Source organism: Macaca nemestrina, chromosome 2 (genome assembly GCF_043159975.1).
Source record: "Macaca nemestrina isolate mMacNem1 chromosome 2, mMacNem.hap1, whole genome shotgun sequence".
NCBI lineage: Eukaryota > Metazoa > Chordata > Mammalia > Primates > Cercopithecidae > Macaca > Macaca nemestrina.
Window position 1 is genome coordinate 38923126 of NC_092126.1, and position 19089 is coordinate 38942214.

Genomic DNA, 19089 nt, shown 5'->3' on the forward strand with positions numbered 1-19089 from the left:
TTTTGTATTTTTAGTAGAGATGGGTTTCACCATGTTGGCCAGGCTGATCTGGAACTCCTGACCTCAAGTAATCAGCCCACCTCGACCTCCCAGAATGCTGGCATTATAGGCGTAAGCCACCGGCTAAGATGGTTTATAAAGATTTGAGCAGATTAAAGCATTATTTATAAACTATCCTGATAAAATATTACCAATTTTTTTTTTTTTTGAGATGGGGCTTTGCTATGTTGCCTAGGCTGATCTCAAACTCCTGAACTCAAGCAATCCACCCATCTCCCAAAGTGCTGGAATTAAGGGCATGACCTACTATGCCCGGTCAAGTTTCTACCTATAAAATTTCTAGGCTGGGCGCAGTGGCTCACGCCTGTAATCCCAGCACTTTGGGAGGCCAAGATGGGCGGATCACGAGGTCAGGAGATTGAGACCATCCTGGCTAACACGGTGAAACCCCGTCTCTACCAAAAATACAAAAATTAGCCGGGCGCGGTGGTGGGCGCCTGTAGTCCCAGCTACACGGGAGGCTGAGGCAGGAGAATGGCGTGAACCCGGAGTTTGCAGTGAGTGGAGATCGCGCCACTGCACTCCAGCCTGGGCGACAGAGCAAGACTCCATCTCAAAACAAAAAACAAAAAACAAAAAAAAAACCTACATTATTCTAATATAAGGCTTCTTAAAAAGTATTACTGCTTTGGTTTTCCTTCTGAAGAATTTTAATCCCAATACATAGTATGAATCCCACTGCTTTTCCTCTCCTTAAGTCTCAGAGATGTGTGTGTTAGGCTCCTCCTTTGCCATCGAGCATCCTGTTTCTCCTTGTATTTCTCAGGTTTCTGATATTTTGTTAGACATGTACATTCTAGATTGGCTTTTCTGTGCCTGGAAATACCTACCCATTGTCTTGGTTAAAGTAATTCCTATGATCTGAAGCTCACTACTCAATCTCTTCTTAGTTAACAAAGACACATTTCATCATCTTCTATTCATAACACATTTCATTCAACATTTAATTCAGAACTTTTATTCTCTACCACACTTAAAATTTTATGATAAAAAGATTATTATCACTTAGGTTCTGAACCTGGTAAACTCAACTGTCAGCTGTCTACTACATGTCATCTTTTCCAGAAAATCTTCCTATATTCAAAAGTTTGGTCACTGCCTATATGTTCCCAGAACCTCCTGTGTTTGGCACATCAGAGCATTGACCATGGTGAAATCGAACAGCCTGTTTCTGTTCTCTCTCCTCCTATGTGCACTCACAGTATATTAATACCTAATCTGTAGTACTTAGCACAGTTCCTAGGAAGGCACTTGGTAGAAACTTACTGAATGAATTGATAACTCCAGGGAGAACTCATTCATCTTAAATAGAAATAGATACTTCTAATCCTTTAAAGATTACTCAATGAAAATATTTCTTTTAATACTTTCTCATTTTCATCTCTGAAGGATGAAACTCTGCAGCCTAAGGGTTTTGTGCATGCAACCCATCTTAGTCATTTTGTAAATCTCAAATTGACAAAGTTTTCTTTTTTGTAATTTAAACAAATTAGGTTATCTGGTTCCATATAAGCTTCTCTTAATCTTGAAAATAATATTGACTGTACCATTAGTGAACATTATGGATAGTTAAAATCTCTAAGCTTTAGTTTCTTTTGTGAAAAATTTAGATAATAGTGTTGACTTATAAGACATTTATACACTTATGCCAGAGACTGACTTAAGTGCTTTACAAATATAAGTCAAATAAATGATTAAATGATATAATGCATGTTAAAACATATTCCTAGTACATAGCAAAAATTTGATGAATGTTGGCTAATAAGAATATTACATTGAAGAATGGCTAGACGCAATGGCTCATGCCTGTAATCCTAGCACTTTGGGACACTGAGGCATATGGATCGCTTGAGTCCAGGAGTTTAAAACCAGTCTGGGCAACAAGGTGAAACCCTGTCTCTACAAAAAATACAAAAATTAGCTGGGTGTGGTGGCACATGCGTGTAGTCCCAGCTACTTGGGGGCTGAAGTGGGAGGATTGCTTGAGCCAGGGAGGTTTTGGGGCTTGAGCCAGGGAGGTTTGAGGGCTGAAGTGGGAGGATTGCTTGAGCCAGGGACAAGACTCCAGCCTGGGTGACAGAGTGAAACCCTGTCTCATTAAAAAAAAAGGCCAGGTGCAGTGGCTCCCGCCTATAATCCCAGCACTTTGAGAAGCCAGGGTGGGTGGATCACTTGAGGTCAGGAGTTCGAGACCAGCCTGGCCAACAGGGTGAACCCCTGTCTCTACTAAAAATACAAAAATTAGCTAGGCATGGTGGTGGGTGCCTGTAATCCCAGATACTTGGGAGGCTGAGGCAGGAGAATTGCTTGAACCTGGGAAGTGAAGGTTGCAGTGAACCAAGATCACGCCACTGCATTCCAGCCTGGGTGATAGAGGGAGACCCTGTCTCAAAAAAAAAAATAAAAAATAAAAAAAATAAAAAAAAAGAAATGCCTGTAGTCATTCTTTAGAGAAAAGTCCAGGATCCTACAGTACAAAGACAAGATTTTATATTTTCTTTCTCTGGACTTTTAAAAAAGAGTTTAAGTCCCAAAGCTGTAATTTGAAAGGAAATCTTAAACTTTGTGGAGATTTTGTTAAACTTGAACAGTAACATTTATATTAATTCTTTTATTCCTTTTGAAATATAGGTGCTTTGAAAACTCAAAGGTTAAAAAAAGAAAAGAAATACAGATGCTGCCTAATTTACTGATTGATGCTAGATATGAGGCATTACTATACAATAATGTTCAGATAATTTATTGAATGCTACCTATGTGCCAAGCACTGTGCTCAGTACTGTGTGTGTACTAAGTGGTTTATTTGTAGTTTCTAATATTCACAGGAACTGACAGGATAAATACTCTGCTCATCCTTCATTTGATGAATGATTGAAACTTAGAGAGGTTAAGTAATATGCTCAAAGGTTGCATAGCTGATAATGAGAAGGCCAGGTCTGAATTCTGGAACTCTGATGTTAGAATTTGAACTCCTCATCAATAGTCAATACTGTCTCCCCAGTGATGAAAAGAATCATTAGATTTAAATTCTAATTAATTTTGCCATAGAGTTTAGCAAAACCTTTATTAGTGAGTCATTTTTTTAGGCAGCACAGGTAAGATGCTGAAAGATAAGTTATAAAAAGAACAAGAGAGAGGACTCAGATCACAGCCCTCCTCTTGGTTTGGAGAAAATTTATTACAAGCATGGAGAAGGGGGAAGATTATTTGAGAAAACAAGCATTTTTACTTTGAGGCTTCTCTTAGTAATTTTAACAGGAATGTTTTGTTTTAATAGAGCAATTTTTATTTATTTATTTATTTTTACATATAGGAATATCTACTACTGATCAGATTTTCATGACAATTTAATTTCCCATTCCCCACAGTCCAAGAGGGTTATAAAACCAGATTTAGCCATTACTGCCTTTTAAAAAAATTAAATGATGGGAGTCTTGCTCTGTCACCCAGGCTGGAGTGCAGTGGCATGATCATAGCTCACTGCAACCTCAAACTTCTGGGCTCAAGTGATTCTCCCACATTAGCTTCCCAAGTAGCTGGGATTACAGGTGCATGCCACCAATTAAAAACATTTTTTTTTCTTACAGATGAGAGTCCTGCTGTGTTTCCCAGGCTGGTCTCAAATTTCTGGCCTTAATTTCCTGATCCTCCTTCCTTCCCCTGAGTAACTGGGATTACAGGTGTGAGCCATCATACCTGGAGGCCATCACTGTCTTATTGTTCCAACCAAGTGGTAGAACTGGAAAACTATTCTGGTATATTCAATTTGCTGCAGAAATCTACCCTCAAATTACCTGTATCTCACCTATATTAGGAAGAATTTTAATAGAATAGCATTGTGACTATCTTACTTTATATTTTAATGTATTAGAGGCATATAGTATAGGGATTGATTTTATAGACCTAGCTAATTGTTTCCTCTTTTGGTCTCTCTTCCTTTATGCTCCACGCTTCCTCAACTTCTTTTTCCTTGACGCTTTTCTGTCTTACTTTGTCTGTTCCAATCTTTTTGCCTTAACATCTCATTGTGAATCAAATATACAAGGAAATCATGTGCCTGATACTATTATCTTGCTTCAAAAGATTATTTGCTACTTTTTCTCTTTAAAACCAGGCAAATTGTTTCTTATAGTGTAAAGGCAGACTTACCTTCTACTCGTTTTTTATGAAGTGGAGGTCGTCCTTTCTTATTCCTTACTGATGAGGTTTTGCTGCTGCTACTTCCACTGTTCACAGACATTCTATCATCTTCACCCCCAGTGACTAATGAATTTCTATAGGAGATGAGTGGAAGCCATACATCTTCCCTCCTTTCCATCATCTGCTCGGTAAGGAATTTCTCTAGGTATGAGTGACTAGAAACACAATAGAAACAGCAGTGATTTTCATGGAAGCAGTTCATACATCACTCACTTTTTCTTAATCTGAGGCTCTCTCTCTGCAGGTTCTGAAGAATACCTAAGGACACACGTTAAATTATTAACAGTGGTCACCTTTGGAAAGAGAGGGACCGAGAAAGTTTTGTTTCACATATTCTTGGGATACTTTAAAGCAAGAGAGTATATTACCTAAGGGTATGTATGTATGTATGGTCTTTCCCATATTTCTTCCTTTGCTTTTAAACACCAATGTTAAAAAAAAAATCAGAAGTTTAGCTCAAAAAGATTATTGAGTTTTCTCATAAAGTGTTCAAGCCAAAGCAGGATTTCTAAGATGGTGGAGTAAGGAGGCTGGCATGCCCTCTTTCCAGGAAAACAACCTTTTAACTAGTAAAATTTACAAAATACAATAATTTAAAGTCTTTGCCAATTCTCTTAAGGGCATACAGCAAATGGAGAAAAATTTATTCAAGAAAATCTGGCCAGGCACAGTGGCTCATGCCTGTAATCCCAGCACTCTGAGAGGCTGAGGTGGGTGGATCACTTGAGGTCAGGAGTTTGACATCAACCTGGCCAACATGGCAAAACCCAGTCCCTACAAAAAAAATTAGCCGGGCATGGTGGCACGCACCTGTAATCCCAGCTACTCAGGAGGCTGAGGCAGGAGAATCGCTTGAACCCGGGAGGCGGAGGTTGCAGTGAGCCAAGACCACCCCACTGCACTCCAGCCTGGGTGATAGTCTGGAGACTCTATCTCAAAAAAAAAAAAAAAAGAGAGAATCTAATACATTTTGGTAAGCACAGCAAAAGTTTGTAGCATTTGATCCACAACCTGTTCCCTTCCCTTGTTTCCTTCTCCCTGCCACTACAACTCTATATTTTAGAAACTCTATGTAGTCCAGACAGGTGGCCAAGATGGGGGTTCCCTCTCTCTCTAGTTCCCAGGCTACCCTGAAAGAAAGAAGCATACCATTTGCATTTCTCATCACCTCCCAGCCCTGTGTTGTATAAGTTCTATTCTGAACAGCAACCAGGTAAAATGAAGCTCCTTTTATCCCACCTAGCCTCCACCCCTGGGGTAAAATGCTACCCCGGGCACAGCAGGCTGAGAACATCGGGGCCCTGAATGCCCCACCTCAAACTCCCTGTCGAGAGATTCCAAACCTTGGGCAAGCTGAGAACCAGGGGTTACCTATCCTCTGCTCTTGATGGAGTGAAAATGAGAGGGTGCTGGTAGTTCTCTGACACTAGCAGCAACAAATGACAGAGCAAAGCACCCAGAAGTTCCACAGAGAAAACCAGAGAAAGAGCCAAGAACCTTCCTGGTGTCACAGTCAATCCTGGGAGGTGGATTTGTTAACTAACTGACTGTTGTAATCATTTTACAACCTATATGTATATCAAGACATCATATATACACCTTAAATCTATACTATTTTTTAAAGGATTTTTTCCGGGCCGGGCGTGGTGGCTCAAGCCTGTAATCCCAGCACTTTCGGAGGCCGAGACGGGTGGATCACGAGGTCAGGAGATTGAGACCATCCTGGCTAACACGGTGAAACCCCGTCTCTACTAAAAAATACAAAAAAACTAGCCGGGCGAGGTGGCGGGCGCCTGTAGTCCCAGCTACTCAGGAGGCTGAGGCAGGAGAATGGCGTGGACCCAGGAGGCGGAGCTTGCAGTGAGCTGAGATCCGGCCGCTGCACTCCAGCCTGGGCTACAGAGCGAGACTCCGTCTCAAAAAAAAAAAAAAAAAAAAAAAAAAAAGGATTTTTTTCCCTTTTTTTTTTTTTTAACTAAAAAACAAGTGATTCTTAATTTCGGTATCTCCCTTCGATTCATTTGAACATAGGCTACCAAATCCTCCACTGTGTTTGTGTTTTTTTTTTTTTTTTTTTTTTAAATCATCACAGCACTGGAAGAATGTTTTATCACCAGTCTTTGGTGGTTATTAATAGGTTGCTGAGCTAACCTGGCATTTCATATGTTTCTTCTTATATGGAAGAAGGACAACATTTTATTGTTATTGATCTGCTTAAGTAATTGCTATGCTTAACGTTTCTTTTGTTTATAGGTTTCAAATTTTGTGAGTTCATCTGTTTATCCATTAAGCATATTTGGAACAGGTTTAGAAAATAAAAAATAAAAGTCCTGGGAGTTGAGAAAGCTATGCACATATCCTACGCTGCCTTCACTCATGGGCAAACAAGGGAAGGGAATGAGGCAGACTTGAAACATTCCCCAAGCCACATACAGATCTATCAACATAGGGAGGAAGCTTCACTGGCAAAAGTGGTTTAAATACAACCTCTCACCAAACACTGGCTGAACAAACAGCTATTCTTACACCCAGGAGCAACTCCTAGGAGGCCAGGCTTAAAAATGAAATAATATGCTTCTCTGGTCGTCTGAAGACTGTGCACAGCCAAGGCTGCCTTTTCTCAGGAACAATCAGAGAGGTATCTTCCAAGCTGCTAGTCCCTGGCCTAAAATGTGGGTCAAAAAAGTAAATACCCTGAATTATGAAAGCAGCCTGCAAGCGATACACATATCCAACAGTAAAGGGTAAATCTAACTGGCTAAGGGGCTTAAGCACCTTTGATCAGTAAGTGGCTTATGCTAACCCAAGGGTGACCTCCTCAGCAGCCAAGACAAATGATAAAAACAAAGGAAAAAAGATCTAAGCAAAGACATCAGAGGTTGCTCAAGGCAGAGAAAAAAGATTTCAGAGTTTGTTCATCCAAGTAACTAAACAAGTAAATGACCAACGAAAAAATAATATCAACCTCTAGGGGGCAGATAATTAGTAAAGAGTAGCTATATTATTATTTCACAATATATCATTTTTGCAACATTTGTTCTTTTTATTTATTTATTATTTTGAGATAAGGTCACCTAGGTTGGAGTACAGTGGCACAACCTTGGCTCACTGCAACCTCCACCTCTCAGGCTCAAGCCATCTTCCCACCTCAGCCTCCCAAGTAGCTGGGACTACAGGCATGCATCACCATGCCCAGCTAATTTTTGTATTTTTGTAGAGAAAGGGTTGTGCCATGTTGCCCAGGCTGGTCTTGAACTTGTGAGTTCAAGTGATCAGTCCGCCTCGGCCTCCCAAAGTGCTGGGATTACAGGTGTGAGCCACAGTGCTGGCCAAATGTCCAGTTTTTAAGAAAAAATTATGAGACATACAAAGAAACAGGAAAATGTGATAGATACACTGATAAAAGAACAAGCAACAGCACCTTGGCCCACAAAGATTTCAAAGCAATGATTATAAATAAAGTCCCCAACTTACAATGGTTTGATTACGATTCTTTTTTAACTTTATGATAGTGTTTTTAAGCTGTGTACTTTAATGGTGAGTACCCATGCAATCATTCTGTTTTGTACTTAGTATTCAACAAATTTCATAGTATATTTGACATTTCATCATAAAACAGGCTTCGTGTTAGATGATATTATCAAACTATAGGCTAATGTAAGTATTCTGCATGTTAAAGGTAGGCTATATTATTCTGTGATGTTTGGTAGATTAGTTGTATTAAATGCATTTTTGACTTACAATATTTTAAACTTATGAGGGGTGTATTAGGATGTAACCCCATCTTAAATCCAGGAGCATCTGTATGTTTGAAGAACTAAAGAAAATCTACTTAAAAGTTGGTATGATGACAATATATCTCATGAAATAAAGAATATGAATTTAAAAAAAGAACCAAATGGAAATTCTTAAGTTGAAAGTATAATCAAAATTAAAAATGTACTATAGTGGCTTGACAGTAGATCTGAGCTGACAAAGGCAAGAAACACCACATTTGATGATATATCAAGAGGTTATGCCATCTGAAGAAGAGAGAGAAAAAAGAATAAACAAAAATGAACAGAGCCTGAGAGAAGTATGGGATACCATTAAATATACTGACATATGTGTAATGGGAGTAACCAAGATAGCAGACGAAAAAGCAGAAAAATTTAGGAGAAATAATGGCTAAAAACTTGCCCAGTTTGATGAAAAACATAATTTCATACATCCAAAAGTTCAATGAACTCCAAACAGGATAAATGCAAAAAGATTCACACATGGATTCATCATAGGAAAAATGCTAAAAGCCAAGGATAAAAAGAAAATCATGAAAGTAGTAAAAGAAAAGTAATTCACAACATACAAAGAAAATCCAATAAAATTAATGATTAATTCTTATCACCTGGCTCACAATGGCGGCCAGAAGGCAGCGGGATGACATGGTCAAAGTGTTGAAAGTAAAAAACTATCAAATGAGAATCTTACATCGCCTACTGTAACCTCAATCTCCTGGGCTCAAGCAATCTTCCTGCTTCAGCCTCCCAAAATGCTGGTTTTACAGGCATGAGCCACCCCTGAGAGAATTTGTTGCTGTCAGACCTGCCTACTAAAAGAAGTTAGTCAAGCTGAAACCAAATGTCATCACAGGGTAATTTGAATTTACATGAAAAAACAAAGAGTGCCAGTAAAGGTAATTTGTAGGTAGTTATAGAAGTATAATTACAAATTTTGTATCCCTTTTCTCTTAACTGATTTAAAAAGCAAATATATAAAACAATATGTATATTACTGTATTGTTGGGTCAATAACATAGAAATGTAATATATTTGACAATAAACACAAAAGTGAGTGAAAGAGAAGCTGTATTTGATTATAGGAATGATACTAGATAGCAATTCGAATCCACAAGAAGAAAAGAAGAAAACCAGAAAAATGGTAAATAGAAAGATTAATATAACAAACTCTATAAACACATACTTGCTTTCCTTTCTTTTCTCAGTTTCTATAAAAGATTATCTCATGTATAATTATAACAGTTTATTATTGGGTTTCTAATATATATAGATGGACCATGTATAACAAGAATAGCCAAAAAAGGAGGAAAGGAAATGGATTTATATAGAATTAAAGTTTCTGTATTTCCTTAGAATAAACCAGGATAGACCTTAGGTAAATTTTGTTTTGTTGAGGTGGAATCTCTATCATCCCGGGTGGAGTGCAGTGGCACGATATTGGCTTACTGCAACCTCTGCCCCCTGGGGTTCAAGCAATTCTCTCACCTTAGCCTCCCAAGTAACTCGGATTACAGGCATGTGCCAACATGCCCGGCTAATTTTTGTATTGTTAGTAGAGACAGGGTTTTACCATGTTGGCCAGGTTGGTCTTGAATTCTTGACCTCAAGTGATCTGCCCACCTCAGCCTCCCAAAGTGCTGGGATTATAGGCATGAGCCACTGCACCCGGCCAGTAAATTTTGATAACATGTATATTGTAAGGCCTGGTAAGACCACTAGGAACATAACTAAAAAAATACAATGAAAGATTAATTAAAGGAATTAGTATGATACACTAGAAAACATACATTTAATACAAGAAGGCAATAAAGGAGAACCAAACCCCTACCCCCAAAAAACAAAAACAGAAACAGAAACAAAAACCCCAGGAGACATACATAAAAAACAAAAAGTATAATACTAGAGAATGTCAGGTTGAATTTAAAAACACATGATTCAATTTGCTGTCTACATGAAACACACTTTAGATTAAAAGCTACAAAGGCAGAAAGTGAAAGGATGGAAAAAAAAAAGTGTACCATGCAAAACAGTAGTCAAAATAAAGCTAGCGTGGTTATAGTAATCTGACACAAAAATGTCTTAGAGACAGAGAATGACACTTTAGAATAAGACTCAATTGGTCAGGAAGATGTAACAATTAAAAATGTATATACAGGCCAGGTGTGGTGGCTCACACCTGTAATCCCAGCACTTTGGAGGCCGAGGTGGGCAGATCACTTGAGGTCAAGAGTTCAAGACCAGCCTGGCCAACATGGTGAAACCCCATCTCTACTAAAAATACAAAATTAGCCAGGTGTGGTGGCGTGCACCTGTAATCCCAGCTACCCAGGAGGCTGAGACAGAAGAATCGCTGGAACCCAGGAGGCGGAGATTGCAGTGAGCCAAGATTGAGCCATTGCACTCCAGCCTGGGAATCAGAGTGAGACTCCGTCTTAAAAAAAAAAAAAAAAAGTATGTATACTTAACAAGAGAGCCTGAAAATATATGAAGCAAAAACTGACAGAACTGAAGGGACAAATAGAAAATTCAACAGTAATATTTGGAGACTTCAATATCTCACTTTCAAAAATGAATAGGACAACTAAGAAAAAGATTAACAAGAACACTGAAGACCTGAAAAGCACTATAAACAAAACTATAAGCTAATTAGACGGAACACATATCTACAGAACAAAAACTCCAACCAAAAACAGAAGGGTAACACACTTTCTCAAGTGATATATGGAATAGTCTCTAAGACCATATGTTGGTCCATAAAACAAGTCTCAATAAATTTAAAAGGATTAAAGTAATACAATGCATGATCTCTGACCACAATGAAATGAAGAAACCAGTAACAGAAAAAAAATCTGGAAATACAGAAATACATAAAAATTAAACAAAATACTCCTGAATAACCAATAGGTTAAAGAAATAAGTGAAAAGAGAAAATACTTTGAGATGGAAATGCAACATATCAAAACTTACAAGATGCAGCTAAGGTAATGTTCAGAGGAAAATGTATAGCTGTAAATGTCTGTATTGAAAATGTTTTCAAACCACTCTCACTAATATTCAACACCTGTCTCTGTCTATCACATTACCCCATTTCAGTGCCTGAAACTCTCCTGTCTGCTTTTTTTTTTTTTTTTTTTTTTTTTTAGAGACAGTCTCACTATCTTGCCCAGGCTGCTCTCAAACTTTTGCCCTCAAACAATCCTCCCACCTCAGGTCCGGAATAGCTGGGATTCCAGGTGGGAACCAGTGAGCCTGGCCATCTGCCTGTTTATGCTGTGCCCCCCCTGCATTAGAGCATAAGCTTTACAACAGGAGCTTACCATACTAGGCGCTTAATAAATATTTTCTGATTAACATGACATCAACATCTTTACTTAGAACTACCACTTATATTCATATAAGTATTAACTGTCTCTCCAAAATTCTATTTATTCAGAATCTTGTTATTTTTTAAAAAATCAATTGATTGAGACAGGCTCCCCAGACTGTCGCCCAGGCTGGAATGCAGTGGCATAATCATAGCTCATTGCAGCCTCAAATTCCTGGGTTCAAGTGATTTTCCCATCTCAGCCTCCCAAGTAGCTGGGACTACAGGTACACACCACACCTGGTTATTTTTAAAATTTTTTATAGAGATGGGATCTTGCTACGTTGCCAGGACTGGTCTTGAATTCCTGGGCTCAAGCAATCCTCCTGCTTCAGCCTCCTTACAGGCGTGAATCACTGCACACAGCTAGAATATTATAAAGGACTCTCTGTCTTATCAGTTTATAAAATTTAGGATTCATTATAGTATTATCCTCTAAAAAAAATTTTTTTTAAATTTTTTATTGAGACAGAGTCTTGCTCTATTGCCCAGGCTGGAGTGGAGTGGCACGACCACAGCTTGCTGCAACCTCTGCCGCTTAGGTTCAAGCGGTTCTTGCGCATCAGCCTCCTGAGTAGTTGGGATTACAGGTGCGCGCCACCATGCCTAGCTAATGTTTTTGTATTTTTAATAGAGATGGGTTTTCCCATGTTGGCCAGGCTGGTCTTAAACTACTGACCTCAGGTGATCCTCCTGCCTCAGCCTCCCAAAGTGCCGGGATTACAGGTGTGAGCCACCGTGCCCAGCCTAGAAAAGTTTTCTGGTTTGGTTTTAAATAAAACTTCCCCAATCAAGATTTTCTTTTGAAATTACATATATATTTCTTTAAACTGTTATCAATAATCAAAAAAAGCAAATATGAAAAAAATCAGTCTTTTGAAACAAGTCAAATAGAATATAAAACTAAAATGAAATTAATATAAAAGAAGGAAGAGTTACACAACGGCTAAGCCAATGTTCATACATCTTTGAACTACATAAGAAGAAATAATTTCCACCTGCTTAATTTCATGTTGCAGATTCTAGGGTACTAAAAGATAAGCAGTGAAATTACTACTATATAAATGCTTGAAGGAAAATGTATAATTCCTTAAACTATCAGAGCCTAAATTGTCAAGAGTAAAGATATCCAAATGATTAAAAATTTTTCAAAAAATAAACATTTACAACAGTGTTATTATAAAAACCACTTCTCTTGTAATGTGCAACTTACACCGTCTTTTTGTCCTGTCGAAGAAGTTTAGAAGAAAATTCACTTAGTACTTCAAGAAAAGCCAGATTAGGAGGTGGATACTCTTGTCCTTTCTGATTTTGGTATTTAAATGCAAACTCTATGCCATCCCTGAAGTGAAAGAAAATATCAACTTATTTATCCAGATAGTGTAGTTCTCTCAATTGGTTAACATTACACAAATATTTGTGAAGGTAGTAAAATCATCACAAAAGGTAGAAAAATCTGATAAATTCAAATAATAAACTAATGTGAATATATAGGACATATTTGTGTATATTTATAGTACGAAACTGTAAGGTGGGAAAAACATACAAAAAATAGCTACAGAGCAACAAAACTAAATTCCTATGTGTATTTTTTTTTTTTTTTTTTGAGACAAGGTCTCACTGTGTTGCCCAGGTTGGAGTGCAGTGGTGCTATCATGGCTCACTGCCTTGACTTCCTGGGCTCAGGTGATTCTCCCACCTCAGCCTCCCGAGTAGCTGGGACTACACGTGTGTGCCACCACACCTGGGTAATTTTTGCATTTTTTGTAGAGATGGGGTTTCACCATGTTGCCCAGGCTGGTCTCAAACTCCTGGGCTCAAGCAATTGGCCTCCCTTGGCCTTCCAAAGTGCTGGGATTACAGGCGTGAGCTACAGGCACCCAGCCCCCTATGTGTAGTTTTTAGAGGTAACAAGATACCCTGGAAACAGAATTATTAATAGATTGCCAGAATATTTGCTTCTTGGAGCTGGTAATGGTACCAAGCTGTGTGCATTTACTAAAGGTTTTCTGTTACTTCTGTTTTCACAATAATGAACCCCGAACCAATTTTGTATGGTCTTAACAAATAATTCTGTAATTCTTTTTTCAGAGACAGGGTCTCACTCTGTTTTCCAGGCTGGAGGGCAGTGGTACAATCATAGCTCACTATAACCTCAAACTCCCAGTCTCAAGTGATCCTCCTGGCTCAGCTTACCAAGTAGCTAGGACTGCAGGCACATGCCACTATGCCTGGCTCTTTTTTATTTTTTGTAGGAGACAGGGTCTTACTCTATTGCCCAGGCTAGTCTCGAACTCCCGGCCCCAAATGATCCTCCTGCTTTGGGCTCCCAAAGCACTGGGATTACAGGTGTGAACCACCACACCCAGCCTGTATAGTCTCTCAAACCCACTGTTTTCTTACTGACAGACCAGACAATAATATATTATTAAATTTTGCTTTCTATATTTTGTAAGATGAACAAATGGGTGGTTTAAGTTGTTTCAAATTAAAAACGTCCTCCCAGTTGAGAATCTCTAAACTAGATAATCTCTAAAGTTATTCTAACTTAAAATTCTATCAATTGTCACTTTAAAAATGGGTCAAATAACAGTTATTTCATTAAAATTCAAGTAAACCAGATTCTGTATAACAAAGTGTTTATCTCACTCACTTGTGAAGTGTGGCAACTGCTTCTCGTGTCTTAATCTGGTCCAATCCAAATGTAAGGGCAAAGCGACGTGCCAGTTCTTTAATGCCACTGACATGGGCAGATGTCCTATCTAGGTTGGGACCTTGCTCTTGAACAAGTTCATTAAATAACTGGTAGAAAGAAAAAAAGAGGAAAAAACCTATAGCTCAGAATTTTAAAAATTTTATTTATTTTCAGAATAGGTAATTTAAAAATATGTAAAAGGTATAAGGTGAAAGGTTTCTCTCCTTGCATTGAACTTTAGCTACTCTGTTCCCTTTCTACAAATTGTCTATTATTAATAGCTGGAGTTAATTTTCATGCTAGTGGTGTGATTAAATACAGACAGAAATTTGTTTCTAATAATAATGTAAAAAATACATTCTTTTTTAATTGAGAGAGCCTTGCTCTGTCACGGAGGCTGGAGTGCAGTGGTGCAATCTCAGTTCACTACAACCTCCACATCCCGGGTTCAAGTGATTCTCATGCCTCAGCCTCCCGAGTAGCTGGGATAATAGGCGTGTACCACCATGCCCATCTAACTTTTCGCATTTTTAGTAGAGATCTTGGCCAGGCTGGTCTCAAACTCCTGTCCTCAAGTGATCTGCCTGCCCTGGCCTCCCAAAGTCCTGGGATTACAGGCGTGAGCCACCACACCTGGCCAAAAGAACGTATTTTGAGATGGGAAAAAGAAATGTATTTATAGAAGTACACTATATATTTATAAACATCTGTTCTTTTTGTTATTGTTTTTACAGGAATGACAATATATGACACACAGGGTTAAGGGGTTTGTTTTTTCACTTATTATATTTCAAACAAGAACATTATATAAAAGAAGACCATTTGCATACATGGGGCTATGATTTTTCCCATCCAGTAACAAAATACACCAAAAAGTTCTTAAGCTGGGTGGAGTTTTATAAATTGCATATCTGTTAGCTATTTTCTGTGAAAATAACAACAAAAACAGAACCCTGGACGTAATATACAAGCAATCATCATTCCACAAATCTAAAAACTTAATTGCATCTGTAGACATCGACCTTTCCTCCTGTTATGAAGGGTGAACTGTCCAGACTTTCATCTAAAGCCACTCCCTCCTATGTATTAGACAAGAAGGCAGTATATAAGGTTTCACCTGCTCAATAGTTTTGCTCTTGTGTTTACGGCTCTCTCCTGCCTCCTAAACTATTCCTTCTGTACTAGATGCATACATCTTAAAAATACTCTTAACTTCTTGACCCCATTTCCTCTGCCAGCTACTAACCCATTTCTCTGATTCCCTTTATAGCAAAGCTCCTGAAGAGTATTGTTGATATTTCTTTTCTTCAGTTTCTCACCTCCCAATCTCTCAATTCTAATCACACCTGATTTACTGAAATAGCTCTTGGGTGCTAATATGTTCTGCACCTTTTTAGTTTTCTTCAGCAATAGATTGGCCTGAACTATTGGCTGTGTCATTACTGAAGGAATAGTTCTTCCAGGGACTTCAAATTTATTCACAGATAATTGTTTATAATTTTTTTTTTTTTTTTTTTTTGAGGAGTCTCGCTCTGTCAACCCAGGCTGGAGTGCAGTGGCGTGATTTCGGCTCACTGCAAGCTCCACCTCCAGGGTTCATGCCATTCTCCTGCCTCAGCCTCCTGAGTAGCTGGGACGACAGGCACCAACCACTACGTCCAGCTAATTTTTTGTATTTTTAGTAGAGATGGGGTTTCACCGTGTTAGCCAGGATGGTTTTTAGTAGAGACGGAGTTTCAACGTGTTAGCCAGGATGGTCTCTATCTCCTGATCTTGTGATCCGCCCACCTCAGCCTCCCAAAGTGCTGGGATTACAGGCTGTTTATAAATTCTTAAACTTTAAAATGTTTTCACATATTGGTATATACAATAGCTTTAAACTTTAAAACTTAAAGTGTACATTTAAAGTGAATACAAAGAATACATTTTGTTGTGAAAAATTCAAAGAATATCAAAGTAAAAGTTCTTCTTTCTCTCTTCTACCAAATACCATTATTCTCTCCAAAGGTAACCAGTGTTTAAAGTCTGAAAGTTTTCTAGATCAGTATAGATACATTACATTTACAGCTAAAGTTTTTATTTTTACATAAATAGTAGCATACTGCATTTGTCCTGAAACTTGCCATTTTTCACTCAATATTTTGTCTTAAAAATCGTTTATCTATCTCAGTTTATTTAACAATTCCCCTGTTGACATTTAGACTATTTCCAGTTTGTTACTATTATAGAGACTGCTGCAATAAAACATCTTTTACATATATTTATTGGTACACACCTGTGCATATCCACGTACATACCTAGAAGCAAAATTACTGGTTTAAAGGGAATATATATCTTCAATTTTGGAATATACTACAAAACTGTCTTCTAAGAAGGCAGTTTTAAAAAGGGGCCTTTTCCTCTATATCTTTATCAATCATTTTAATTCATGCCAATCTGTTGAGCAAGAAGTATCCATTTTCATTTGTATTTCATTAATAATAATTATTAGAAATAGGGTCTCACTCTGTCACCTAGGCTGGAATGCAGTGGTGCAATCATAACTCACTGCAGCTTTGAACTCCCAGGCTCAAGCTATCCTCTCACTTTACCCTCCCAAGTAGCTGGGACTACAGGGTGCATGCCAACACATCCGGCTATTTTTGTTTTGGATACGGGGGTCTTGCCATGTTGCCTAGGCTGGTCTTGAATTCATGGGCTCAAGCGATTCGCCTGCGTTGGCTTCCCAAAGTGCTGGAATTACATGTGTGGGCTAATGTGCTTGGCTTTTATTAATTATTAATTATTTATGTTATATATAATTAATTAATGCCTCTTTCCTTTCTTTTTCTTTGAGACACAGTTTCACTTCTGTTGCCCAGGCTGGAGTGCCATGGCATGATCTCGGTTCACTGCAACCTCCGCCTCCCGGGTTCAAATGATTCTTCTGCCTCAGCCTCCCGAGTACCTGAGATTACAGGCACCCACCACAATACTCAGCTAATTTTTTGTATTTTTAGTAGAGACAGGGTTTCACCATGTTGGCCAGGCTGGTCTTGAACTCCTGACCTCAGGTGATCTACCTGCCTCAGCCTCCCAAAGTGCTGGGATTACAGGTGTGAGACACTGCACCCAGCCTAATGCCTCTTTTCATGTTTACTGGTTTGTAAGATTCTTCCTTGGAAAAGTGCCTTTTTCATATCCCTTGCTCACTTTTCTATGGGATTTATTTATCTTTCCTACTGATCTGTAGGATTTGCTATGTAGGACTGAAAATATTTCCCCCGTCATTTTTTTTTTAACTTTGCTCAAAGTGCAAATTGATGTATACATCTATTTAATCTATATAAATTTATACAGATTGGCTGGGGCAAGGTGGCTTATGTCTATAATCCCAGCACTTTGGGAGGCCGAGGCAGGTGGATCACTTGAGGCCAAGGAGTTTGAGACCAGCCTGGCCAACATGGCGAAACACATCTCTACAAAAAAAAAAAAAAAAAAAAAAGAAGAACAGATCATCAATTTTTAACTTTGTGACTTCTTTAGAAAGAAGATTAAAAAAATATCCTCTCATTTTCTCATAAACCCTTACTTTTGGCCTTTTATATATAAACCATCTAGTAGTTATTGTGGATACACATTAGGTAGGACTATAAACAGCTATTTTTCCAAATACACAGTCAGCTGACCCATCATTTATTGAATAGTCCCAATCCTTTTGCCACTGATATGAGACTTTTATCATAAACTACATACAAACATATATATATATTATGTATTTATAAATATGTGCATATCACATATATATATCCACCAGGCCCCCTGAAATAATTTTAAATTACTAAGCATTTATTAGAAATCTTATTTATGCAATATGAAAAACATTTTATCTCCTGGTACCCTTCCTCATGAAATACTTTTTATATTTTTCTTCTTAAATTATTACTTTTTAAATTTCCAATTTCACATTTCATCTAGTCCAAGAATAAATCACCTTAGGATTACATCTATTTGAAATATGAACTCTAGGATTTTCTTCCAAAAGAAAAGACACCTAACCTATGTCTTTGTACCAGAAAATATCCACCATAATGCACTGACAAAACTATATAAAATGACCTAGTTTAAATGAGACAAGATACCTAGCAAATATTAAGCACAGAGAAGTGCAATTAATGTTATTTCTATTCTTTGTCTCCCTCTCTCCAAATTTCTTACCTGTTGCAAACTGAGAATGAGAGTCTTGGCACACTGAATTTTATCAATCTGCCTGGTTTTACTCAGTGTTTCCTTAATAATATCACCATAGTCATTGTAATACTGTGAGGGAAAAAAAGAAAACACAGCTTTAAAATTATTGAAATTTCATGAGATAAAGAATAGGTTGGTGTCACCTCCTTTGAAAATGGAAAAAAAAAAGAACAGGTTGGTGAAAGAAAGGAAAGGTAAATAAATAAGTTTTTAATTTCTTCATCTTAAACATAACAGGAGTTAAATAACTGTCTAAAGTTAAGGGAATGCACATTTGATGTTTAAGATTATGAACTAATATTAGTAAAACCAAAAAAGCTGGGAATTCCAGGAAGAGAGGTGGTGAGAAAAATTCCCCATTCTTGCTTTTTCATGTTTGATACAGGGTCTCACTCTGTTACCTTACCCAAGCTGGAGTGCAGTGGTGTGATTGTAGCTCACTGCAGCCTTCAACTCTGGGCTCTGGTGATCCTCCCACCCCAGCCTCCTAAATAGCTGGGACCACAGGCGTGTGCCACCACGCCTGGCTAATTTTTAAAAAAAAAATTTTTTTTTTGTAGAGATGGGGTTTTTGCCATGTTGCCCAAGCTGGTCTTGAACTCTTGACCTCAAGTGAGCTACCCACCTCAGCCTCCCAAAATGCTGGGATTACAAGTGTGCGCCACTGCACCTCGCCTTGTCCATTCTTGTTTTTTGTTTTTGTTTTTATTTGTTTTTGAGATGAAGTCTCACTCTGTTGCCCAGGCTGGAGTGCAATGGCATGA

At 38.2% G+C, this 19089-nt stretch overlaps 1 protein-coding gene across 7 annotated transcripts in view; it reads right to left on the minus strand.

Annotated features, from left to right (window-relative positions):
• Positions 1-19089, minus strand: part of LOC105469915 (STAG1 cohesin complex component) — a 404557-nt gene that overhangs the window by 9010 nt on the left and 376458 nt on the right. For all 7 annotated transcript variants that reach the window (XM_011721505.2, XM_071090955.1, XM_071090954.1 and 4 more), the window contains 4 exons: positions 18293-18394; positions 14054-14202; positions 12614-12742; positions 4210-4415 (listed from right to left, as the gene is read on the minus strand). In XM_011721505.2, coding sequence (XP_011719807.1) covers positions 4210-4415; positions 12614-12742; positions 14054-14202; positions 18293-18394 — 586 coding nt within the window. The remainder of the gene's footprint in view (positions 1-4209; positions 4416-12613; positions 12743-14053; positions 14203-18292; positions 18395-19089) is intronic.